The sequence below is a fragment of the Hippichthys cyanospilos genome, chromosome 2, assembly GCF_059441005.1.
Source record: "Hippichthys cyanospilos isolate Australia breed blue-spotted pipefish chromosome 2, RoL_Hcya_1.0, whole genome shotgun sequence".
Classification (NCBI taxonomy): domain Eukaryota; kingdom Metazoa; phylum Chordata; class Actinopteri; order Syngnathiformes; family Syngnathidae; genus Hippichthys; species Hippichthys cyanospilos.
In genome coordinates, this window is record NC_142370.1 from 17,121,563 (window position 1) to 17,147,574 (window position 26,012).

The 26,012-nt window shown below is 42.1% G+C and overlaps 2 protein-coding genes across 3 annotated transcripts in view; one reads left to right on the top strand and one right to left on the bottom strand.

Moving 5' to 3' along the window:
* tcea2 (transcription elongation factor A (SII), 2) overlaps positions 1–5,393 on the bottom strand; it is a 7,275-nt gene extending 1,882 nt beyond the window's left edge. Inside the window, exons 1-9 of one of the 2 annotated variants that reach the window (XM_088407643.1) lie at positions 5,197–5,393; positions 4,899–4,961; positions 4,349–4,454; positions 3,608–3,704; positions 2,826–2,953; positions 2,391–2,447; positions 1,217–1,371; positions 1,003–1,149; positions 819–890 (exon numbers count right to left, since the gene is read on the bottom strand). In XM_088407643.1, the coding sequence (XP_088263769.1) occupies positions 819–890; positions 1,003–1,149; positions 1,217–1,371; positions 2,391–2,447; positions 2,826–2,953; positions 3,608–3,704; positions 4,349–4,454; positions 4,899–4,961; positions 5,197–5,265 (894 nt within the window). In that variant the 5' untranslated portion in view covers positions 5,266–5,393. Of the gene's footprint in view, positions 1–818; positions 891–1,002; positions 1,150–1,216; positions 1,372–2,390; positions 2,448–2,825; positions 2,959–3,582; positions 3,705–4,348; positions 4,455–4,898; positions 4,962–5,196 lie in introns of both variants that reach the window. The other variant, XM_088407642.1, reaches the window with a different exon arrangement.
* A 13,384-nt stretch (positions 5,394–18,777) lies between these two features.
* On the top strand, positions 18,778–25,492 carry sox18 (SRY-box transcription factor 18). Its single transcript, XM_088409181.1, has 2 exons — positions 18,778–19,474; positions 20,976–25,492. The coding sequence occupies exons 1-2, from the start codon at positions 19,117–19,119 to the stop codon at positions 22,166–22,168; spliced, it is 1,551 nt and encodes a 516-aa protein (XP_088265307.1). The 5' UTR covers positions 18,778–19,116; the 3' UTR covers positions 22,169–25,492.
* Positions 25,493–26,012: the final 520 nt, after the last annotated feature.

Consider the following 26,012-nt stretch of genomic DNA (forward strand, 5'->3'; position numbering starts at 1 on the left):
TTCCTTTGAAAGTTATGTAAAAAATGTATTGTTACTTCTTGGCCAGCGGCAATTAGTGTGCAGGAAAAACAATGTTATCAAAGTTACACTTTGAGACTAAAACAAATACAGGGAAAATAGACAAGTGTTGATGGTAAATTTATTATTCTTTACAGCTTGTAAACACGCAGTATAAATAATCTTCTGTAAGTTGTTTTGTGAAATACTTAAAAGCCTATCTTTAATAAAGGCATGGTACTTCAATCGTCCCATCCATTTATTTTAGCCGCTTATCCTCACGCGGGCGCTGGCTTGTTGGTGCTTATCCCAGCTGTCATTGGGAAGTAGGAGGGAGACACCCTGAACTAGTTGCCGGCCAATCACAGGACACCCGGGGACGGCCAAGCATTCACACACACAATCACACCTAAGAACAATTTTATGCATGTTTTTGGAATGTAGGAGAAAGCCCATGTGGGCACAGGGAGAACATGAAAACTCCACGCAGGAGGGCCAAGGCAAGCTAACCAGTGCTAACCGCATCTTCCACCATGTCGTCTTTGGAAATAACATCATTTTGTATCATATGTTAAACGTATACTTTTGTAGACACTATCAAAACTCGTATGCGAACTGCTTAGCAGTCACGATTAGGATTTACGCTCTAGTGCAGGGGTGCCCTAGTGGGTTCCAGTAAAGTGCCGCAGCGTAGCGTCACCACAAAGAGCTGCAATTGAACTCAGGACCTCTGAAGTGCGCCACCCCCGGTTTCTTCCAGTCAAGTAAAAATTTCACAAGCCATGACGGGAAATATGAATATGACCCATTGCATTACATACCTTCCATCGGTTACCACAGTCATTACACATTACAAAGGTGGTCATTGGCTCGTCAGCACTGCGGGTTTGCACCTGATGAAAAGCACACACTTGATTAGAGCTCAGCAGTCAGACGTGCATAATTATAGCGTGTGTGTGTGTGTGCGCATATAGAGTAAATGCGTGTGTGTGTGCACACTTGTACCTGTGTGTATGTGCAGTCTCTCCCTTGACACTTTTTGCATACAAACATGTCAGTCCCACTCCCGCTCACTTTGGACAGCTGATGCTCCCGAATGGACTCTTTGGTTAGAGTCTCCCTGATCTTCTTTAGCTCTGCACTCGCCATTTCCTGCTCGAGCACAAACGCGTTCAAAAACCCACGACGGGGACTTCTTAAACGAGGGTGGCGGCCAGACCTCGGCCGTCATGGAGGCAATGCGCTGAGTCGAGATATTCCCGCAAAGGACGTTCCGCCGCAGGTCTGGGTTCTTCTGATCCTTCAGGTTGGAGATTCGACTCCGCAGACGCGCTTTGTACTTCACGTCTGTGGACTTGAAATCCTCAAAGATCCGTGAGCGCGACCAGCCGCTGTCAAGGGCATCAACATCCTCACAAACAGGGGGCGATGTATAGTGCTTATGAAAAGCGGAAATCACGCAAATAGTACATGGGCACTTTGCTAGTTAGTCGATTTGTTATAGTACAATCAATCTATTGTTATTCTTTGCCCTAGTGTAGCTAAATGAGTCAAATATGCACTGACACGTACATATCTTTGTTCCTATTCTGATAAATGGCTGTTAAATCTGCTGCTGTATTTCGTAGGTCATTATTACACCCAGTTCATGCATGTCATGACTTAGTGTGCTCGAAGTGAAGCTTCACACAAATATGTGATTTAATAGCCACGCATATGGAAATGAACCTATCCATATTCACGGCTAGTAGGGATGGGACGAGAGCTCGTGAGACGAGATGTCGCGAGATCAACCGCCAGAAGTGCAATGGAGGGCATCGAGGTCGATGGCTAGCCGTGACTGCTACACTTTCGCACGGCAGGTGGCGGTATGCACCTAAACCTTGTTTGCGATTCGCCATTAATTGCAAAGGAGAAATGCACAATGCTTCCATGACTTTTAGATCATCTGTGTGGCAACATTTTGGTTTTCCAATTGAGGAAAACGCTTTTGCATTGCCCCTGGACCCATCAAGTGTGAGCGCTACCAAAATAACAGGGGATTTCGGTATCTACATCGCATTCGAATTGAAGCAATTTCTGATGGTGGAAGCAGTGGATTCAGTGGCTAATTCAGCCAGCCCTTTGAGTCTCGAGAGCTATCTCGTCTCTTGGAATTTGTATCTCGTCCCATGCCTAATGGCTAGCCCATTTTGGGCGGCTGCTTGAGCATCTCTAGAGTAAATCCAAGCACCCCCCAAAGTTGAGAGAGCCAGAGAGTTTTTGTCCTTTTTCCCCAAAAGGTAGAGAGAAGTTTACATGTATTAAATGTAGAAGAAGATACATGCGTGCGTGAACTCCAATGTCAAATGATTCGCTTGCGGGTATATAATCGAGTCAAAATAAAAGGATATGTTCCTCAATTTGTGCTGCGAGGACGCTGCAGTCGACTCCAAACGTCTTGTAGTCATCTGCAAAATAAACAAGGATTCTGCATTCTTAGAAATGGATTATACCTTTATAATTAAGCTAATGCATATAATCACAGCCCTAATCACATAGCTGTACACGCCAGTAAAGGAGTTAACAATTAAAATTGCCTCTTTGCCGCACAATACTTTCTCAGAAAATAAGATTCCGTGCATTGGCTGGGTGCTGGAGACGGACACACGTTTACAGGGATAGCGGGATGTGGTTAATGCACATTAGAGCTGTGCGCGGACCAGAATTTAGAATCGATTCTGATTCGTCAACATATACTGTATATACTGTACATTAATGATGAAAAAAAAAAAAGTCTAATGACTATGTGTATGAGTGTAATATTCGTAATGAACATTGGTCCTCACCAGCAGTTTGCAGTGCCGCCATGAGCAACTCTCGACATTTATTCCGAACGTGGTCTGCGGTGAGGGGAACGACCGGGAAGGACGTGACCGCAACAGGCAGGACAACAGAGGGCTGCGCTCTACTCTTGCTGCCCTTGCCATATTTTAAACATACAAACAAACAAACAAATACATGAAAAACTATAAATACATAGCGCAAGACGGAAGTTGATGACTTGTCACAAAGTACTATACTGTCCATCCGTAGGTGCCAAAACAGTCAGGTTACACAACATCGGGATATTCGTCGGGAGAGCGTAAATACAAAAACAGACATTCTATAGTCTTTACATCTGAAGCATAAAAATAAGAGCGGGCCGGGCCATTTGGCCATGAAATAAAATGGAGGTTGCATTTATCCTGCTGGGAACATACAAATGTTTTCTTTTTTCCAGCCTTAATTTTCATCAACTCCCAGAGAACCGGAATTTTTAGGTCAATAGATCATGTAAAAATAAGAGTGTTTCTTAATGCCCTTTGTCAAAAGGTAATACTTAGAGAAAACAAAACTAAAATACTTGACAACAATATGTTCTAAGTAGCCTTCTGAGAATTCATAATCCACAAAGGCAATATTGAAGTAGCAAAATCAACTTGTTTTTATCCAGCTCAGTCCCATCCGTGAAATTTACAAGCGGCATCACCCTCGGCTCATGTCAATTCACTTAGCTTCGGCATCTTTAAACTAGTATGACGTATAAAAACGACGGGACCTTACATGCTGATTCTGCAGGATGACACACCTTTTCTCATTGCTGCCATAATCCTTTGATGTAGAAGTTGTCCCCATCAGAGAACCCTCCTTCTTCTCCTTTTTCTCCGACTTGCACTTTGAGCCATCTCACACAAATAAACATTACAACAAATGAGAAATCTCCAGCTAATCCGTATGGGAAAGTGTGAAGGAAATCATATATTAGCTTGTTATCATGATGTGCTTATTTCTTGTCTAGAATAGTGTGCATTGCTATCCGTGTGTGCGGTCCTGGTTCATCTGGCCCCAGTCCTTGGATAAAGCTGTTGACACAGGAAAGTGTGAGCCGGGACCTCGGCCCAGCTGTTGGTGGCGCCCGACTGGCTCTTTTTGTTATGTCTTGTAATGTGCAATGCTTTGCTGAATGAATAAAAACCAGGCAGGGGCGCTTGGGCAGTTGAATTAGCGTTGGAGAACACACGCAGTTGAATTAGCGTTGGAGAACACACGAGTTCAATCGCCCAAGCTTTTTCCCTATTCCATGATATAGAAAAGTCAATCTTGGCTGGTCTGAGTTACTCTTTTTGCTGCTTAGCAGCTAGGCTAGTCCTAGTCTTCTTTTAGAGATTTCTCTAACAGAAAGGTGCACTCTTCATAAACTATACACAACCTCCAAAATTGGATGGCAGTTGGAGTCGCGGAAATGTTGTGCAAGAATATGCGTCTTGAGCATGTGGCTTTTTAAAAATGCAAATATGAAAGTCATATAAAGTTACACAACAGCACACACCTATTAACTTCTTCCAGGACTTGATGAGCACTTTGGCAAGATTCTGGACTTCCTGATCTGAACTTTGTTTCCTCACAGCATTTACTGACATCCCGACCCTGGTGGACTGGACAAATGACATTACATGAGTTTTAACATTTTCCTAGGCATTTTAGACATTGCTCCACATACAAAGTGTGTTACAAAAAAATACTTAGGGGGAATCATTGCTATAAGTGAGGATTTTCCAAAACTTTGATTTTTAAACCTAATAATATTGAACAGTAATAATAATAGTTTGGATTTATATAGCATGATCAAAGGATGCACGTATGCTTTCCAAGTGTACTTGTGATGTTTTTCTCTTCTTGCATGATAAATCATGTTCATTGATTTCAAGCTACCAATTTCTGCCTCATAAATATGGGTTACAGTGTGCCCCCCTCCCTCCAAGTGCTTTAAGACTTGACTACGTGCAAAGTCAACACCAAAGGTCCAGAGCTAAAATTTTCACTCAGAACACACTCATCCACCCAGCTACCAACGATGAATAATGTGGACTTAATTTAACCTGGAGAGTTCCCAGAGACATTGTCATGTTCTTCAACTCCATCAGCAGTTCCAACGCGCCATCCTGCAAGGGAGCATTTTTGAAATTCATGTGTGTTTAAAAAAAAAACAACAACAACAACAAACGAATGAGTTTAAGCTATTTTAAATATAAATTGACTGCAGGTGGAAGTGATGAATCATCGGCATTTTTGACCAATCACAGCTCAGATTTTGTTCGTTTTATGACGGGTGTTTTCGTTTCCCTGAGCAGTTGCTGATGTCAAGATTCATTTTTGAAGAGATGTATGATAACCTACCGTGTTGTTCTTGTGGACCATCTTGTCAAGTTGTTTGCCGATCCGAGCCACATCTTGGTTCGTGGCCATGTCGAGTGGACTGTCAAGCGTGGACGTATAGAAGCCTCATGAAAGTGGAGGAATTGCGTCCACAGCGTCTCTCCTCTTCTGGCTGGCCGGGGACCTCGCTCCCGGCTGCGGCCTTGTGGTCTCGTGACAGGTGCATGCTGGGACTTGTGGTTTATTTCCGGGATCAAGCAGTGACTAGCGGTGTTTTCTTCTTGAAGCAAAATTAAGAAGTTAACATCGATAGTTGTTGTAGCTGTTCCTATCATTTCTTTTGTTTAATGCTCTTGTTATTACATCTTTGGATGTTGGATGAAGCCAGTAACGAGTATTTCGAGCTGCTCATACTCATTTTGTCCACTAGATGCCAGTATTATCTCGTTTCTGCATATGGTTCGCCGGTTTCTGCCTATATTTCTCCAGCTGGAGGAGATACAAAATAAACTTTAAGCGCACTGATTTTTTTTTCCTATTATTTATTGACTTTTTCTCATGGGAAATTATCACGACGTGATAAATATTAACGTTGATGTACCATTACCATTATGGTATTTTTGGTAATCTACAGACTCTTTCTGGTTGATCGACAATAAAAAAAAAAGACACGTTATAGAAATAAAACTAAATTAATAATACAAACTAATAATAATAAACAATACCATCATTATTGTTGTCGCTGTTATCATTCATGATTGTTTCAGATGAAATGTCAGAACTGCAGAAATATTACAAAAAGTATGCTGGTTAATTTCATGAATCTCTTCCTTTTAAACTGATGCTTAACATATTTAGTCATGTAAAGCTGTAAAAACGTCAGGTTTTGGCTAATTGATTTTTTTTTCTAAATACAATTCATACCTTAAGGATTTTGCCACTTGCTGTCAACTGAAACTCATCTCCCAGACTTAGTGCTGTGCTCAGGTCTCAGGGACCAACAAATCAGGACCAGCATCACCCAGGACTTCAACTAGGAGCTGACCGTAATCCCCCACGTCAACAAGGCTCAGCAGAGGACCTTGAGCATGACTAAGCTGCCAGCAAATGTGTTCAACACAACCATAACTGAGTCCATCTTCACCTCCGTCATCACTGTATAAATGCTGGAGGTTTGCTTCTACATTAAAACAGCCATCCAACTATTTACCAAATTGATAACAAGCAGGAGACAAGCCATACCCTTTTGTTGAGGAGTATAAGTATTTTGTCTTTTTCTTTTTTTAAATTAAACCTCAAAGATTGCCTGCTTACATGTAAACATAGTCAATTCCTATGTTTATCTTAGGCGATCCATCTGAAATTTAGTCACAGGGAATAAGACTTTAGTCCCTTTGGTTACACACACACTTACACAGCCTTGACTGTTCCACTATTGGTGCCCTTTTTTTAAAGCACACATTCTTGAAAATCATTTTGATTTTTATTGGACCACCAGAGAACAATGTGATAGGACATTCAACCCACCTGGAGCAGGAAGTGTTTGTTCCAGTTATCAGTGGCACAATTCAGGAAGTGGACTTTCCCTGTGATCTATGGAGTTATTCAAAGTCACCTCTGACGCCAGGAAGTGCTTCTCTACTTCAACTAGATCTATGGAGACTCTGCCATTGACCTTCCCGAGCAGGAAGTGTCTGCTGTCCTTCATGTGCCGCCGCCGGCCAGAACCTGGGCACCAGGAATTGTCCTCCACCCAAACTCTACAACCGCCGCCTGTCCCCCAGCCTATTCAGCGGCCTTTGCTGGTGATGTCAGACAGGAAGTGTCCTCTCATGAGGATGGATGGAGCCTTTCTCGCCATTGTGGGCTGCATTCTTACTCTCTCAGTCTGGATGTCACATGACCAGTTAGCTGGCAAAAAGGCGCACTATGGAACAAAAGCCAGAAAAAATGTGCACACTTCATGATCAACTGACTTGGCCAGGACATTAACAAGAAGTTTTGATTTTGACAACGTGGATTTTAATGGGCAGCTTTTCTGTGGACTGTCCACTTTTCACTTACAAGCTCAGTTTATGTAGATTTTTTCATCAGAGGTATAATATTAGCTTACACTTTTAATGCTGTCATCTTGTTGAGGAAAAGTCAGTCCATACCTAACGAGTCCCGAAAAGCCTCCTAGAAAAGGGCAAAAAAGCCACGCCCACAATGTCTTGAGGTGAGTCAAAGCAGGGTCCCAGTGCATTTTGCCATTGAAAATCATTGTATTTACATCCCTTATAATGTCCGAAAACAAGCACCAAAATGTACGCAGAACACCCTAAAAATGGCCTCTTAACCTCTTAAAATATCTCAATGATGAGCCTCCTTGCTGGTGACCTTTGAGAGAATGTGAAAATGAGCTGGTACCCCAGCTTGAGCTCCTTACATCCAGTCTGGGAGGATGCACAACGTGTCCATTGCTTTCTGGCTATCTGTCATGAGGATGTGTGGAGCAAAAAGGCACTGGGCGGGATCTTGATGTGAGAATGAGCAGCACTACCCGAAAATAGTGCCTCCACAGCAGCCACAATTGTCTGTCAAGTCATCCCCATCGCTGGAGGTCTGGTGGCTCATATTTTCATGGGCTTCCATCTTTATATATATCTGTCTATGCCTCATCAACAGAGTTGTGTGCAAGCGTGCTGGATTTTTCACCAGTTAGTAAATTTCGCAAAGACCTCTGGGGCCTGCAACAGCTTGGTATGCCAACGAGCGCACGTTGCCCGGTACCACGGAGGTGCACTTCCTTCATGGGGAGAAGTCAGCGTTAGCTTAATCTTTGGTATGTTGCAGCTATCTGCACCACACATCTCCTTGGTAAGAAACCAAATGAATCCAGCAAACCTTGGTTGTATTAGCACTTGCTCATTGCCTGGGTGACCGCAGCAGAGGACCGTTAGCTGTGCTGGCTAGTTAGCTGCAGAAGTTAGCATACAGGCCGGAGAACTGCTAGGTGGCTATAATTAAAACTTTACCATTCCTGAAAGTCTGGAAACTATGACCATTCGCCACCAAAACTCACATGGACATTCCTACGCTTGTCCTCTTCAACGTGTAAAACTATGGAAATGCTCATCACTATTTTTAATGTTGTTAGCTGATATAGGTTTTTCCTAATCTGAGCTCATATCTGTTGTTAAACGTTGTGCTTTTTTATTGTTTTATTGGGCGCCGGTTGATGTAGACGCGTGTAAGAATGTGCTCATGAATTTTGTTGGCAATTGCACACCATTTTAGTCGACAACTGAACGTGAAAAAGCAAACCAGGAGCCAGTAGCGTGCCTGCCTTAATTCTTCCATTGAATAATGCTCTTTCCAATTTTGGGGTGTCCAGATATTTTTGGGCACTGAAACAAAAACAAAAAAAAACACTTAACAGTCTTTTTTATTGAGGGATAATTTTAGTGTAAACATAATTTTTTTGTGAAAATCTATTACATAAGCGCCAAATTTCAACCCAATCACGTGGCCCTTCAAGCAGGCAAAGTAAAGCCCGCATCATAAAGCCTGCTCACAGTCTCTGACTGGCCCACACAGCAACTATGAGTCAAAGTTCACATTTAGTGCTTTTAATTTTAAAGTTGTGCATTCAAGCCCAGGCGAGGTTATTTTTTATTATTTCCAACGGGAAAATCACTTTGAGGGATGAACAAAGCATTATGAATTGCATTTGACCTTAGAGGTTCCACTGTACTTTAGACATTCAGAGGCTATGGCGAGTCTTTGTCATTTTCAATCAGCTTCATCTTGGAAATAACAGGCTTTGTCCCTTTTCAGCATGCCTGCCCTCATTACTGTGTTTGAGTGTGTAGCAAGAAAAGTTGCATATAGGTCAAAGGAGGGTGTGTGTTTTGTAGAACTTTGCGTGTTGAAAAGCTGCTCTAATCGATCCATGTAAAATACAATACACACGCGCGCGCGCACCTACACCCACACGCACACACATACACACAATCCACCCGCCTTCCTTTCATGAAACTCCCCAATATGGCAGCAGCACAATTCCCAGAAATTTCTATTCATCCACAAAACGTGCACACGAGGACAAACACACATACTCGCTATAGATTTGTGCTAACGCTGCCAACGTGAGCGCCGCATGCTTTACGTGTGTCGACTTAAGTGTATTTACACTGCGTGAACTAAGTGCGGCAGGACAATGGTGGAGGAAAATGAGCGCGGTTGTCCATAGTGCGCACTCTCTCTGTCACTCAAGCGCACACTTAAGGGATTAATCCTTGCGTGTCATCTACTTATTTGTTTGGATGAGAGTTTTCGTGTATGTCTGTGCCTTTTCAGAAACAGTGCTGATGTTAATTGTTTTAAATGTATCCTTCAATATTTCCTTAAAAAAACAAACATCCTATATCTCCATCCAGCTATTGTACATCACATGTGATGTACATATTTTTTTCACTATACAGATCCAGTTCCAAAACCCTCTTCAAAATTCAAAATTCCATTCAAAATAATTTTTCATTGTTGTTTACTATGTTTGTCCTAAATGTGCAAAACATTATTTGGCCTGCTCATGTGGAAGTATAAGGCAACGTAAGCATCACTAACCGGTGCCTGCCATCTAGTGGTAAATTAAAAATGTAACCTACACAATGTGGACCACTGCTCTAAATCCGTACAACCAATGTCCATTAAAATACAGTGTGATTTTTTTTAGTTGCCGTTGAAAACCCAAAAATGTTTCTCCTGACACAATATTTTTAATTGGAATTTTTAAAAAAAAAATCATCAAAAATCGTTGGCTCTGCAGATGCTGAACCACAAGTATACGGTGATGTACTGTAGTAAACGTGTCTGTAACTCCCCTCGCCCGCCAAAAAGTAACCATGTTTTTTTTTTTACTTTTAAATAAATCTAGACGCCACTTTAAGTGTCCTTTACCTGCTCTAAATTGCCCATATGTGTGAATGTGATTATGAATGATTGCCTCCATGTGCCCTGCGATAGCTGGCAAGGAATCCAGATTTTTCTGTATGTTCTACACACAGGCAAAACACACAGACGCATGTAGTAAAGAAGAGTGACACAGAACCATCAAAATCAACATGAACATTACACACTCAGTGTGGGGTCATATACATGGGCACTTAATGCAAGCCTTCCAGACCTCACACACACACATACACACACATGCACACACGCCTGCAATTTTTGACATAGTCTGCATTCTTGAAGCAACCACAAGAAACCTTTGTGCCAAGTGTGTGGTGACTGAACTGGAGCCTTGGAGTTCGCTGTCACTTGTTTGTTGTCCTCAGTCAACTCTGCTTTCAACAAAATGGAAAGCTGATTGGGAAGTCTTTGTCGAGCAGTGAGAAGTGCTGCTTCTTAACTGTGTTAATATGACTACTCAGATAAATTGGCTTACGGCGACTGACTGGCGCCCATCGTCTTCACCGCTGCTTGCCCAAAGTCAACTAGGATAGACCTTAGCTCACCCGGGACTCAAATGAGAAACAACTGCAATAGAAAATGGATGGTTACAAGCCATGTTTTTTTTTTGTTTTTTTTTCCCTCAACTTACAGTATCCCATGTGACGTTACTCATAAAGGTAGTTGGAACTCTTAAGTTTTGATTATCTTTAGAAAAGTATTCTCCCCAAAGATTTATGGACTTCTGAATCCTAGGATTTTGAAGGTATTTATTCTACAGGTTAGAGAGCAAAAAATGTAACATTTTTTAGTGCTTTAGTAAACATTTTGTGGCTCATTTATTGACATTTTGGACCTTGGATATGGAAACATTTGAGCATGGGTCTCACAGTAGACGTTTTGATAAGGGCGTTGCTTTAAAAAGTACAGCATGTATACAATCAGAATACGGTGGAAGCACAACAGAACTTTAACAACGATCATTATTGGTGAAAGGTAAACATGACCAAACTTCAAGTGAAACACTCACGCTTCATTAAGTTTTACTCGGTTGAGTGATTTCATGTTTTGGAAGCCCTCGTGCTGCTGCGGTTTATGTTGTCGATGCGTTGACACGACCGGCAAGGTTTGCAGAGCTGAAACATTTAGTCTTTTTGTCCAAACGTCACGAGCGATTCAAGTTTGCAGACAGATTCTTTCATGTGTTCTAATGAACATTCCACCATCTGGTTTGTAAGACAATATTATTTACTGCTCTAACAGAAATTATACTGTAAGTGTGACCAAAACATACTGGATTATTCTAAGTGAATATTACCGCAACATGCTTTAAAGGAGGAAACGGGGGAAAAAATGTATGCTTTGGAAAGTGGTGGCCCATAAGTCATAATGCATTTCATTTGCATCCAAATAGCCTCAGGACATTAGGAGCCCACTAGAATAGTTTGTGAGACCACCTAGTTAGCAAGCTAGCGGTGACATGATGGAACAATTAAAGAAAGATTCCCGACATTTTTCTTGTCCAGCCTTCATCCAATGAAAGACTCTATCAAAGCCACTGAACACTAAATCTTGAACGCTCATGATCAGTCATCTGATACACAACTTTAGGTCTTAGCAGGACAACAATCCAATAAATTCCGTGTTATTTTAAGTGTTACATTTTTTTATGGGTTCGTCTGCTTGTTTACTATTTACATATTATACATACTTATTCACAACATGGCTTCATGGGATGCACCAACTTCTCAACCGCTGAAAATCTTTGGCCCAAAGCGACAAAAAAATGCATTGTTACAAGAGAAAAACTGACACCAATTTGAAAATGGATGTTGTGATGAGCAAAAACTTAGGCAACTAACTACTGCTGGAACGCATTTGGGTGGGATTAGTAAATAGCAGTGCGTGGTGCGTCTTGGAGGTTAGCAAAGAACCTACCTTTGTCATATAGCCAAAAAATATAATATTTACCCCCAACAGGAGCCTGTTTAAACTAGCCCCCTTTGCACAAGTGTTAAAACACTTAACGAGTATATTCAGAGGTATAGTATGCACTTTTATTGCATTCTCATCAATCATTTACAGACCTGTGCAGGACGCTGCCTGTGAAGTTACAGTCCGTTCCCGAAGATGATTTGCAACCAAATGGAGATGTGCATTTTTGATTTGTTTTTTAGGTTCCTGTGTTTTCTGGCAAGCGTTGGTCATTTTTGGTTTCAGCCAAACATTTTAATTTTGATACATCCAAACTCGGGGTATTTTATTCAACAACACTGTACCTGAAAGTATGTTCAAACTGAAAGGTTTAATTTAACTTAAGGTAGTAATTTAATAAATAAAGCAATAAAAGAATGAAAACTAAAAAGTATGTCCAAATGATAAAGGCTATAAGGCCACAATTAGGTTTGTTGTGTTTGCTCATTGTTTGGTTGCTATCAAGATGAAGTTCTTTGTGGCTTCCCGATCAAAAAGTCACCACGTCCCGCTCCTCTACACCCTTCATCAGTGTTTGCGTCTCAATCTGATAGCATTGACTTGAAGAATCACTCCATCTCATTCGCCAGTTCCCACAAAAATTGACGTGACGGGCATACCGCAAAGAGCAAAAAAAAAAAAAACCCAAAACATTTCACCTCCCAGCCCGCTATTGCTGTTGCAGTGAACAATCCAACGCCTCCCTCGTCTTCCCCTCCCCAGTCCAATCCCACTTTCTCTTCTTGTTCGGAAACGCTCGCTTGATGGGCTTCAGATATTCGCGTGGCGGCGGAAACCAAACAGGAGTGAGGAATCTAATGGAGTTTACAGAAAGTCGAGCCCAGAGTAGAAAGTTGGTGAAATAAACGATAAGTGGACATGTGCAGACTAAACAGGCTGCAGTTTGCCTGAGAAACAAAGAGCAAATACGTGAAGTTTGACATGACCGCCGCCACTATTTTGATGCGTGCGTGAGCTTCTCAGTCCGCATGACGTTCGTCTGGGTTCAATACAAAAGAGTCACAACGTATTTCCTCACAGACTTTTAGGAAAGATAAGAAATGTGTACAATGTCACATTTGCCAATCCAACAGTTGTGATGTGTGGTCGAAAATTGACTTAAGCACCAATTCCTACCCATTGGTGCGCTTTACCATCTATGTAATTTCACTGCAATCTCTGTATTGATAGATTAGGATGAATGTCTTCTGTTACTGTTGGTTGTGAAGAGGAATTGACGAGACGGGCCCGTGACCCGACCAACGGGGGTTTCGTGACCCGACCGGTCGCGCTTGATGTTCCTGAGGAAGCTGACTCTATACTGCATTCCTCACGATCATAAACCTATTGTTTACATTGTTGACACATGTCTCTTCCAACCCTTCAGGACTTTTGTACCTAGGGACAACTCAAATGAATAAAACTGAGATGGACAGAGTTTGTAACCTGACTGGAAGGAGCTTTCAGAAGGTGAAGGTTCCTGTCCGCTCTCCTCACGAGAAAAGGTTTGGTGTCTTCTCTCTGCTTTGTTGTTTATTAAATGTTGAAGGCTGCCTGAACCTGACACTCTTCATCACAAACACACATTCTTTTTCTATTTCGCAAGAAACAATTTATGTATTAAGCAATGAAATGGTGCATCCTGACAAGCTGTACTAACACAGACAGTCTCTACCTATATAAAATAGCACTCAGTGATGATATCATCAAACAAATGACTACCCCAAAGTGAAAACAGTTTTATTGAGTTTTTTTTTTTTTTTAAATCAAACAGCGGTTAACTTATTTTTACACTTGTTTGTGAATGTAGAAGGCTCCAGTGTAGAACAATGCGCATGTGTCAGTGGGTGATAGCGTCAGGGGATTCCCGTGGCGACCTGAGTTGGAACTGTGTGTGTGTGTATATCCTCATCCATCATCACACACACTTCCCTCTCTCGGTGCATTCAAAAATAGACATGTGTGTGAACATGACCTCTCCCACACATAAACACGTTCACACTCACACAAGTAAACACGCCCGCTTGGCGATGCCATTGTGTCCCTACGTCGGTGCGTGTGTGTGTGTTGGTGGCTGCGGGGGGTGTGGGGGTGTTGTATCAGCACTTGCTGGCTTTTGCTTTATCCTCCCTCCTTGATTCTGTCTTCTCCCTAGCCACCAAGTCTACAGTCCTTGCCAAATTTCCTCAACGCCAAGGTGTGGTTCCAACTCAAACGCACACATACGCACGCACATTTCGACACAATAAGTTATAAAGTCTGTCTTGTCCTGATATAAGAAACAGAGACGATGTTTGTTTGCACTAGGACACCTAATAAAGCAGGTGTGTCAAACTAATATTTGTCGTGGGAAACGTTAGCGTTATTGTTTCCCTCAGACGGCCATTATGACTGAAAATGTCTGAACGCCTTGTTATATTATCTGCCACACATCGTTAACAGATTGCTAGTTTTCAAATCATCAGTCCGGTGAATAGTTTGTGCAAAAATTCTTCCATTTTAAAGGGTTAGGTAACCGTGCGTACGCTATCTAAACATTACCAAAAGTAAAGACAATTTGCTAGAATGAAATGTAAAATAAAAGATGAAGCATAATGGATATGGGCCCCGGGCCTGGAGTTTAACATTAGCATTTTTATGTTCAGTTGAAAAATTCTCATTGTGTGTTTTTAGGGATGACCATGCAGATTTCATTAAAAAAAAAAACAAACAAACAAAAAACAACAAAACCCTCAATCATCATGTGTGCATGTGAAATGCTGAGACATTGTTTCTCAAAATGAAGATGATACGTCAAAAAGAAGCCTTCGCTGTCTTCATTGAGCAACACAAGCTCACACACAATCAGGACCGTGACAGTTGGGAGGGGTATTTCCTGGTGGTCAAGCAGGAGGCTCACAGACGCCACTGCAGCACCCCCTGGAGCCATGTATTTGAGCGCCTTTGTGAGGACAGTATACAGCATTTGCCATTTTGTTATAGTGAAGCGTTGGGGCGCATCCTCGGCGGATATACTAACCTAACCTCCCATATTCATACAGCGGTTGACGGGGCAAACTGTAGCAACAAACAAACAAAAACTACTGTAAGCAAACCTAAAACAAAACAATGACACAAAAACACAGAGTAAAAACAACAAACAAAAACACATTCAAAGAAAAATGCTGCAAAAAAGATGATACAGGTGGACACAAACTTAGAACAAAATAATGCATAATATGCAAGAAAGAGTCCTGTGAAAGATGTAAAAAATGTGACACCACACAATGGAAGTGATGGTATGAGAGGGTGGGACCCAGAGGCATTGGTCTTTCAGAGAGGGAGGGAGAGAGGGAGGGGAAAGAGAGGGAGCAAGACAGAGAGAGAGAGAGAGAGAGAGAGAAACAATAAAAGTGTAAAAGAAAGTATTGACTACAAGAAAGTTTTGACATTGTGGCTCATGAACATAACCAGTCTATCAGCATATTTGGTCTTAGGTACCTAAATACAGAGAGCCTCGCTGTTATATATCGGCAACCATTTTTTTCTTTCTTCCCGAGAAGTATTACATTTAACTTGTTTTCGTTTAGCTGAAGGAAGCTTTGGCTCATCCAGTTGATTATTCGCTCTAGACAACGACAGCACGTTCATTCAACTTCTGTCATTTGTGGAAGGTGACAAAGTTTGAACCTTGAGGTACCCCACGCCATGGCCATTAGCTCAAATTAAAAATGTCCAAAAATATCAAAATAACTACTGTGATCTCACGCTACTTCGTGCCCTGCCTATCGTGTCCTCAGTGCGCGTCTGGGAAGTCAAATTAAAGTCAAATCTGTACATGATCAAACTAGATAACAATGAGAGTTTACACTTGAAATACCATTTTATTATAAAAGAAATCTAGGTAAGAGAATTCCAATGGTACGGTGAAGGTCTTTGCTCCTCTGTCTCTGAAGCAACAGCCTGCGTGTTTTACGAATGAGACCGACTGGCACGTCCAGGTGTGAAAAAAAAGCGGAAGTTGGGTGGGTGTGGATCACAACTTCTGCCCTCATTAGTCGATGGTTCTGCCGGGAGCCAATCGTGTGTTATAGAAGTGCCGATCTCTCTCTTGAGATCAAGGTTGAGTGTCTTGCAGGTCACTATAAGGTCTTCTATACTTCTATACTAAACATGCGATTATCGACCATCGACCAATGAGGGCAGGAGTTGTAATCTGCTCCCATCTACTTTAAGACCAGCAGCAGGAAAAATCACCTTGAGGAGCAGATGCTGGCGACCTTATATCCTACCGCCGTCGAATGTATACCAGCGTATCGCATCATGGTGGGGTGCGCTGGGTACACTGCAGCCGACAGGAAAGCGATTGAGAGGGCGATCAACACCGCCCAGAAAATCACTGGATGCCCGCAACCCTCTCTGGACGATATTGTCGGCTCTCGCTATCTGAGCAGAGTCAAGAACGTTGTCAGAGACACCGCTAATCCTGGTCATCAAGTTTTCAACCTGTTGCCCTCTGGCCGGCGCTCCGGGGCTCAAAAAAGCCGAGCAAACACTCAGAGACACCTTTTTTCCCCTGTGCCATTAGCACGCTGAATAACAACAAAACAAGAACACACTGAAAATATCAAATGCACTCTGTGAAGCTATGATTTTTAGTCTATAACATTTATTCTATTTATTGTTCGTACTGTACTTATTTAATATGCACCAATCGGAGCGGGTCTCTTTATTTTGTTGCATGCCAGCTTCACAATGACAATAAAGGCATTCTATTCTATTCCATTCTATTTAATAAGAGCTGTTTCTTTACTAGGATGAAGTCATGTTGCCTTAGTGTCTGTGTGTCTAAAAATTTGACACGTCGGACGATTCGGGTCAGAGTGCGGTCGAGCTGTATCCGGGTGGATTTTCTTTAATCTGACTGGCTGTGGAAGACTCATGTCCAAAATACCGACTTGTTTACGCATGCACAACAGGTGGCTTGATACCTTCATCTCAGCAGATTTGTAGCGGCAAAGTCCTTCTTGGCCTCCATCGCTGTTCTGTCGTGGACTTGAGCCCCAACGACGTCTGAAGAACCTTCACACACAGCAAGAGCGCTGCCAGCGACATTGCGCTGCAGAAGAGAACAACGACAAAAAATCTAGTCATAGAATTATGTAAGGGCTTTTATCATCATTACATATTTGCAAGTTTGTGAGCCAGTAACAGGCACCCAGGTGAAGGCAACATAAAGTGATAATTCTGTTTACAAATTGCAACCATAATAAAGTCTGTTGTTGTTATGCTCAAGGCTCAGGCACTAATCACTACTGTTGGAACATAAACTGTCAATTCATGATAACATACAAATTTCATGGATGTATTAACCGGGATTTTTTTTTTGTACATTGGAGTTGATCATACACGTGTTCCTCAGGTCTGCCTTGAGTGACAGAAATATTATAATGGTGTAAAAAACATTTCTCTGGGATATTACCGTATTATTTTAATCCAGTCCCCAAGTCATGACGTCCTTTAAGTTACCATTGTCTGGTTACATTTGTCATCTAACTTCACGTTTAATAGCCAGCACACAAATCTTTACACAACTGAAGTTAATTAGGTAGAATTCAAATTTTAACCTCTCACGATTATATCTATTGAAAAAGTTCACTTTTATATCCGATATCTGGTACATTTATTAGATTCCTTATTACAACAAATGTCAACTACTTTATGAACTTTATGCAAGTAATAAACAACGAGGTGACAAACTTCCACCAAAGTTTCTTCTGTTAAGGTACTTGAATTTTTAAGTAATAATTATAATAAGATTGAACCCTCACCATTGTTAAAGCGCTATTATCTGTACAAGCAATGTTATACGTAAAAGCCCAACATATCTTACTGCCAAAATAAGTAGCGACACATTCTGCCGTCTTTGCCAGTATTCACACAGTTTCCAACTGTTTTTTTATTGAAAGAAAATAAATGAACAAATTCCAAAAAAGTGAAACTAAAAGAAAATGCCCTGATATAAATTTCAAATAGCAGAGTGCATGATGATTTTTGGGAGGGTGCATACTTCAATGGCCTAACGATTGATTATATTACTTCAAAGGCGTTTGAGAGGTTCCACTGCATAGACATACAGTACATTCGTGCGCGTGTGTGTATGTGTGAGAGTGCGTGCGCTTACATTTGAAATTTGTGCATCATGAATGTGTGTATTGAAGTGTGTGAGAGATGGTCAATCTCAGTTGGGCAGAAACAATGGAACCTCTCTGATTACATCTCCCCTGTAAAGTGGGCAGGGTGTAAGTGTGTGTGTGTGTTTGCGTGTGCGTGTGCATGTGTGAGGGATGAAGAAAAGCAGGGCGTGGGGGTGTGGGGTGCATGGAAGAGAGAGGGTACTGGTGGTCCTAAAAACTTTGGCTCCCCCTCTTTCCTCCTCTCTGACCGCCACCATTTCCTCACACGCACACACACACACACGCACACACACACACACACACGCACATTCGCATACACACACAGACACACCCGCAAGCATGTACACACACTTGCACGTTCCCTCCCCTCACAGTTGCCTGGCATCTCATTGGTTAAATTCACATCTATAAGTGTGTGTCATTGGCCTTGCGTGCGTGTGTGCGCGTGTGTGTGTCTGTATACATAGATATAAAAATATGCTCAGCGTGGGTCGACGAACTCTGGCCACAAGTTCTCAAAGTCGCTAGCGGGAAGGAGAGACGCGAGCTAGTGAGTCAGACGGCTCAGAAGCAGCAAACCAGTCGCCCCAAAAGGAGGGCAGTGGGAAAAGCAGAGACTTGGTGGAATATCTTCTGAGGAATATTTTGGTTTCGGTCCCATTGTCCCACCCCTATCGGATCTCCATGTTTGTACTCGGGATTTGTGGTCCAAATCCATCACACTCTCCCAATCCGTCCCGCCTGCATCTGAAAGAGCGTGCGCTTATCCATGAAACTTTGCAACCCACCATACTGAGACAGACGTTTGGAGAATTGCACTTGGACTAAAATCCAAGAAGACAGCAAGCCCAGTTCGGGGATGAATTTAACCAAGCCCGCCTTGTCTCGGCTGCATCCCGGCCAGGTGTCACTGGTAAACCCATCGTGGGCCTCAAGGACCCCGAGTCCTGCCTCTGATCTTGAAATGGGTTTTGACCATAACATCTCCGGAGACTGCAGCTCCCCCAGTGAGCATGGCGGCACCAGGAGAGTGGAGCCCACAGAAGGGGGCCACAGGGCAGATCTGGTGGGAGGCTCAGCCCACGGTAAGGCTATGGGGGGTGAGCAGAGGATTCGTCGGCCCATGAACGCCTTCATGGTGTGGGCCAAAGATGAGAGGAAACGACTCGCCTTGCAGAACCCGGACCTGCATAACGCTGTGCTCAGCAAGATGCTCGGTAGGTCAACCATCACCTCGGGAAAGTTGTCTTTTCGAATGATTGACTATTAAAACAAACGGCCTTTTACATTTGACAGGGCACACGCCAGGATCTGCTATGTTTCTTTTTCAGTAGTTTCATCACACATTTTAATGCAGTAAAACAATCAATTGATTTCACCTTCATTTTGTACCGATGTGTCTTGTTAAGGCAGGGATTCAAATTTACTTGCCAAAAGTGCATTTATGAGCACACTATCAGGACAGTAAAACTGCAGGTTTAAAATAATAATAGAATTGCTCAACCTGCGGCACACTGGAGCTTTGAAAAAATCAAAAAAAGATGGGTAGAGAAATATTTTTTGTTTTATGTGGTTTATAAACATGCCACAAATATATTTTTTTAATGTATTCCAGTGCTTTAAATTGGTTGAATAAATATGACATTTTAACATTTCTGTCAATCAAGATTTGTAGCAATGGGTAATGTTAATATAATACATTAGATTCTATTAACATATTTGATTAATTTCGTGTTTGCTGCATGTAATGGGCTTTAGGATTTGTTGAATACAATACAAATTAGACAGTCATATTTAGATTATATTGCAAATATACACAATGTGTGTATATATACACACACACATATATATATATATATATATATATATATATATATATATATATATATATATATATATATATAGATATAGATATAGATATAGATATAGATATATATATATATATATATATATATATATATATATATATATATATATATATATATATATATAATGTATAATGTTAATCTGTAAAGATAAATTTCCTTTTCACAATCAAAATAAATTTAATGACTATTTTGTATTTAAAAATATACAGCGGCTTTCTATTTTAAAGCTCTTGCCATGTGATAGTGAGAGAAATTTCTAATCCTCAAATGTTTGGATCTGCATTTCTTGCTTTTTTGCTTGTATTTTTTCGCTGCAGGTGCAGTGGTGTTGTAATTTTAATTGCTCCAACTCCTGGCGTAAATAAAACGGGTTCAACTCATTCAGCAGAATCATCACGCAATCATTGTTATTAACCATTAATTTGAAACATGAGCCAAGTTATAGCAGATAAAGTTTGAGTGTCCAGTATACATTCTTCTAAATTATATTACAAGTAGTGCTCAAGATGACGCTGTTGTTTACACCGCGGGGTACTTTGTCAGTGTTGAAGCAGGTCTATGAGGAAAGAAGGAAGTCAGATGACGGATAGAACGGATGAGTGGGGTAACAAAACAGCTGATTTTGCCAAGGAGCTCATGGTTGAACCTATACTTTCCACTGAGGTTCACTGTGCTTTTTTTGCTCCTCGCGTCACAGTTCTTTTTGCCAGGGTGCATTTTTACAAAAGCCCAACCGCCATCTATTCTGAAACCTTAACTAGTGTTCTGGTCTCTCAACCTAACCAAAAAAACTATCTCTCCGTAAATAAATCATGCAAGAAATTTTAACTCTACTCTCCATGTCCATCAGGCCAGTCGTGGAAGGCACTGAATTCGACAGAGAAGCGTCCTTTTGTAGAGGAAGCAGAGCGCCTGCGCCTTCAGCATCTCCAAGATCACCCAAACTACAAGTACCGGCCTCGCCGCAAGAAGACCACAAAGAAACTCAAGCGCGTTGAACCGGGACTGTTGCTTCACAGCTTGGCTCAGAGCCATGGCATGGGCCCTGGCATCGTCCCCCTGGGTGGAGAAAGTGGCTCTGGAAGCTCTCCATATGGACACATGTCTCACCACCACCACCACCCCCACCACCTGCTGCCCTCTCTGGGTCACTTCAGGGACCTCCAGGCACCGGGGCACCAGGAGCTTGAGAGCTATGGACTGCCCACCCCGGAGATGTCCCCTCTGGATATCCTAGAAAACGGAGCGAGCGAATCAGTCTTCTTCCCGCAACATACACAGGAGGATGCAGGAATGGGTGGCTGGAACGGCTACCACCATCCTCACCACCATAATCTACATTACAGCCATCACTTTGGCAACCACCACAGTCCTATGCTTGGCACACAGAACCCGAGCCCACGTCGGAATCCCAGAATGGCTTCTGTCGACTCAAACATGGCCTCCAGCATGAGCCCGGTTTCTTCAAACGGCTCGCGGATGAACTCCGCGCAAACATCAGGCTGCCATATCACCTTGAGGAGTCCCATGAAATGCCCAGCACCTCCCCATGACTCCGTGCCCTATCCCCAGTCCCCAGTCAGCCTCCATGAGACGGTGAAATCCCACCAAGGCTCCCTTCCTGCCAGCTACTATGGCCAAATGTACGGCAACGCAGTCTCCAATTTCCCTCCGACTCACCTGGGCCAACTTTCACCTCCTCCTGAACCCTCCCCAACTTCCTGCTCCTCCTTCCTCCCTCCTGTGCATATAACAGATCCATCCAATTCAGACTCAGCTGGTCATATGGGGCCATCTTCTTCCGCTGAATTCTGGTCAGAAGTGGACAGGCATGAACTGGACCAGTACGTGAATACCGCAAGGAACCGAGAGGAGTTCTTTGGACAGAGTGGGGTCGGGTCGAAAGGCTTGGTCTGGCGTGGTAGCGGTGCCATTAGCAGCGTTGACAGAAATGACGGCAGTGAAGAAGGAGTCAGCCCTCTTATATCTGCTCTTTCAGATGCTAGCAGTGCGGTCTATTATAGTGCATGTATCACTGGCTAAGACATAAATTTATGAATGCACCAGGGTCTGCTTTGGATTCATTTGAAATGTTAAAAATGAAAAACATTGCTTTTGCTATAATATGCTAGCTCTGTGCCTAGCAACATGGTGGTCCAATATGTCCCAATATTAGGCCAAAATCTTGTACCTTCAAAATGGTCAAATTTCAGGAGACCCCAAAAATACTCGGTAAATGTTGATCTGATCTTATGATTCAGGTGGGTTGCAGAAAGAAACAGTGCAAACATGCAGGATCTCTGCCCTGGAGATCTGACGTTTGACACCGCTATGCAGTAAGTTCCATCAGTGTCAAACTCCAGCCCTCAAGTGCCGGTATCCTGCATGTTTTTCAAGTTTCACTTCCTCAGACACCAGATTCCAATGATTAGCCTATCAGCAAGCTCTGGAGGAGCGTGAAAATGATCCGAATCATTTAAGTCAGGTGTGTTTGGGAGAAGCATTGAAAACCAGCAGGATACCAGCCCTTAAGGACTGGATTTTGACACCATTGGGTTCATGCATAATGCTGTCTAACCAGTAAAAGCATACGTATAGGGTGAGTATTTTTTTCTTCAAGGCAAGTGTAGATGGTTTTTTGGTTTGTTGATTTGTCTGTACAAGATTCAAGTTTTTAAAAGCAGATTCTGCAACGATATTTACTACTACAAATTCAAATGTACAGTACTTGTATACATTTTTAACTCAGGTGCTCTGACAAGAAGTGACAATGCTAAAATGAAGTGAACCACTAATTAACTGGAAGGCTTTGTTGACGTTTTCTGTGATTTGTTTTTCACCTGTGAAACCCTTCAGGGCAACAAATATTTGACTTTGACCTAACCATAAAACTGGAGGACATTTAACGAGGTCAGAGTCAAATACCTTGTGGTCATGAGGTTTAGATGAATTGAAGGCGCTTATTTAATGGCCGCATGAAGGCCAAACTCAGGAGAAAAAGGGGCTAGCGGGCGAACTCGATCCAACCTCCATGTGCGTATTTCCGGTAAAGCTTCGGCCACAAAGCCGGGGCAGACCACAAACTATTCAGATGTTTTACAAAATGGCTTTAGGTTTGTTCCTCAACGAGATTGAGATATATTCCTTATTTCCTCACTTCATGCCAACATGTCTTTTGGCAAACATGTGCGGATTAGGAAGTCTTTCCTTTTAATCAGTGGGTGTCTCATGCAGTTCTTGTCTCTTGTTTAGCTATATGCAAAAAGATGGAGCTTCAGGCCTCGCTCTGTAGATCATGGAAACTTTCAAATTCCAAGATCACAATCAGCTCTGAGATTAGCTCTTTTTTTTATTTTTGACAACAGGCCAGATTTGGCCACAATGTGAAAGGAGTATAACAAAAACATGGAAGTACAGATAATACAAAGCCCGTGATTATTGCCATATTTTGTTCATGGTCTGTAAACCACACTGTTCATACTGGCACTCGGAGGTCATGCTAATACATAATATAAGATCACTATATAGGGTATGCAACTGTATACCCCAGTATGAGGCTTTTTTTTTTTTTTTCCTGGCTGGCTTTAAATCCCATAATACAAGAGATTAAGTCTAAAGATCGCTTTTTATAACAGTTAGCTTGCTAGCACCTGACAATTGGAATGCCTGATTTAATTTTATATATATATATATATATATATGAAGCGTTTGAATCTGTGAAGGGGAATTTGAAATATGAAATGTTCTCTTTGCACTGGGTGTAATATAATGGAATTTGAAATGTCATGTCATGTTCATTGTCTTTTTTTATTTTGTGTTTCAATTAAAAGTGATGATTTATTGCTTTGGCCAAGCTACGTTTATACAACTGTGATGCTCAAAACCTAAATTAATGGCATAACCACACGTCAAAAAATGTATTCTAAATAATGTGTAGGATGTTTCAAGCAATTATTTTAAATCCGTTTGTGTAAGAAATAAATGTCCCAAGCAAACGGAATTAAATTGGCTTCATGTTGAAAATTATTTATTTAGTTCGTTAGTGAAGTTCCTATGCCGAACATTGGCGAGGTGAGCTCATCAAGATTCGATCACGGTAGCCAACGTTTCTCAAATTGTTGCTAGAGCTTCTCAAAGGGTTGCCATTTGTTCGCCAATAGTTTTAATTTTTTGTATTTTTTTTTTTTTTTTAACCACAAGGGAACCCCTGGCAACATTATGTCAAACCTTGGCGACCTTGAACGCACCCTGACGAGATCAAAACAGCCGCTTCCTTTGCGGACACCCGCCATCGTTCGCCCCTCAGTGGGATAGGGGCTTTAGAGGATAATGAGGTCTACCGTTTCAGTTGTTGTATGGACCGATGATGGGCCCAGTACGGCGTATACGAATGTGCCTCATCTGCAAATGTTGCATGAATAATTAGCTGTAGAGATGTCACGTTGCCCCGAGATATGTTGCATCGAAACTGATTTGTAGCAGAATTCTCTTCATTTAATTCATGTTTTATGCGTGGAAACATCATGCTCTTCCTTGGCGATGTGAAGGAATCTTTGTTTAATGTTTTTGCATTATGAATGTGACTCTAATTGAGAATGACCCGGCAAATCTGTTACACGTTTTACTTCAGTCAGCGCAAAAAAGGTTCCCTTCCACCCAGATTAGCCATTTTACTGCGGAGTGTAACGGGAATTTGTGGTTTTGTCTGTGCTGGGAAAAATGACAAACCATCCCACTTGTATTTTTTATTTTTTTGTGGATGTTTATACAACATGTAGTTTTGTTGCAAGCGGGCTCTTGAATGTGATCTTTCCCTACATCTGTTGTGCATTAAAGTCACACACAATACATTTTTCTACATGACACAGGAGAAGAATATCAAGTATGTTGTACAATATTTACCACACTGTTCCTTGTGGCCGAATTCATCTTTCCAAGTGTGTCCTCGGAGGGTTGAAGTTCACTCTGAGAAGCAGCGTTCTGAAAAAGTCCTTCTTCGCCAGAATTTTGTTCCCACTTTAATTAGCTGTGACACACAAAGAACATCAGAGGGGCATTTCTTTGGAGTCATGCAATAACTCTGAGGCTTTTGGTTATAATTATGTGCAGTGGGGTTGGGGTGGCGGGACAAAAAGGACACATAGCATTTGAGGATTGATACAAAGGACATTTTCTCAAGCAGCATAAATAAATTATGAGAAGGATTTTTCCCACTCGTTCACAATCTGTTTGGCAGGGACATTTTGTTGACGTAGAGCTTTTGTTTGTCTATTGTGTTTTCTTCCTTGAATATTTGGGTGGTCTGTACATGCTTCTGTGCTATTTTAAGGGGGAATTTTTACAAAATAAACACTTGATGAATGCAAAGGTCTGAATTCCAGAGTCTATAAAAATTCTAATCATCACTACAACTCAGTTGTTATTCTTTTTCTTCTGAAACAAAGATGACCAAGAACCAACTTAAAATCAATGCCAATTTAATTTAAAATAATATTTTATTACGTATTCACTTCATCAGTCCATCCATCCATTTTCTTCCGCTTTATCCAGGGTTGGGTCCCAGGTTCGGCAGCTTGAGCAGGGAAGCCCAGCAACCTCCCCGGCCACCGTCGAACTCCTCCGGGATCTCCAGGCGTTCCCCTATCGGTCCGGGGACATATTCTCTCCAGCATGACCTGGGTCGTCCCCGGGGCCTCCTCGCTGCGGGACATGCCCGGAACGCCTCACCAGGGAGGCGTCCAGGAGGCATCCAAAACAGATACCCGAACCAGCTCAACTGGGTCCTCTCAACGTGGAGAAGCAACGGCAAAGACACTAACCCCCCCCAGAGGACCGAGCTTCTCAAACTAAGGGAGAGCCTGGACACCCTGCCCAGGAAACTCATTTT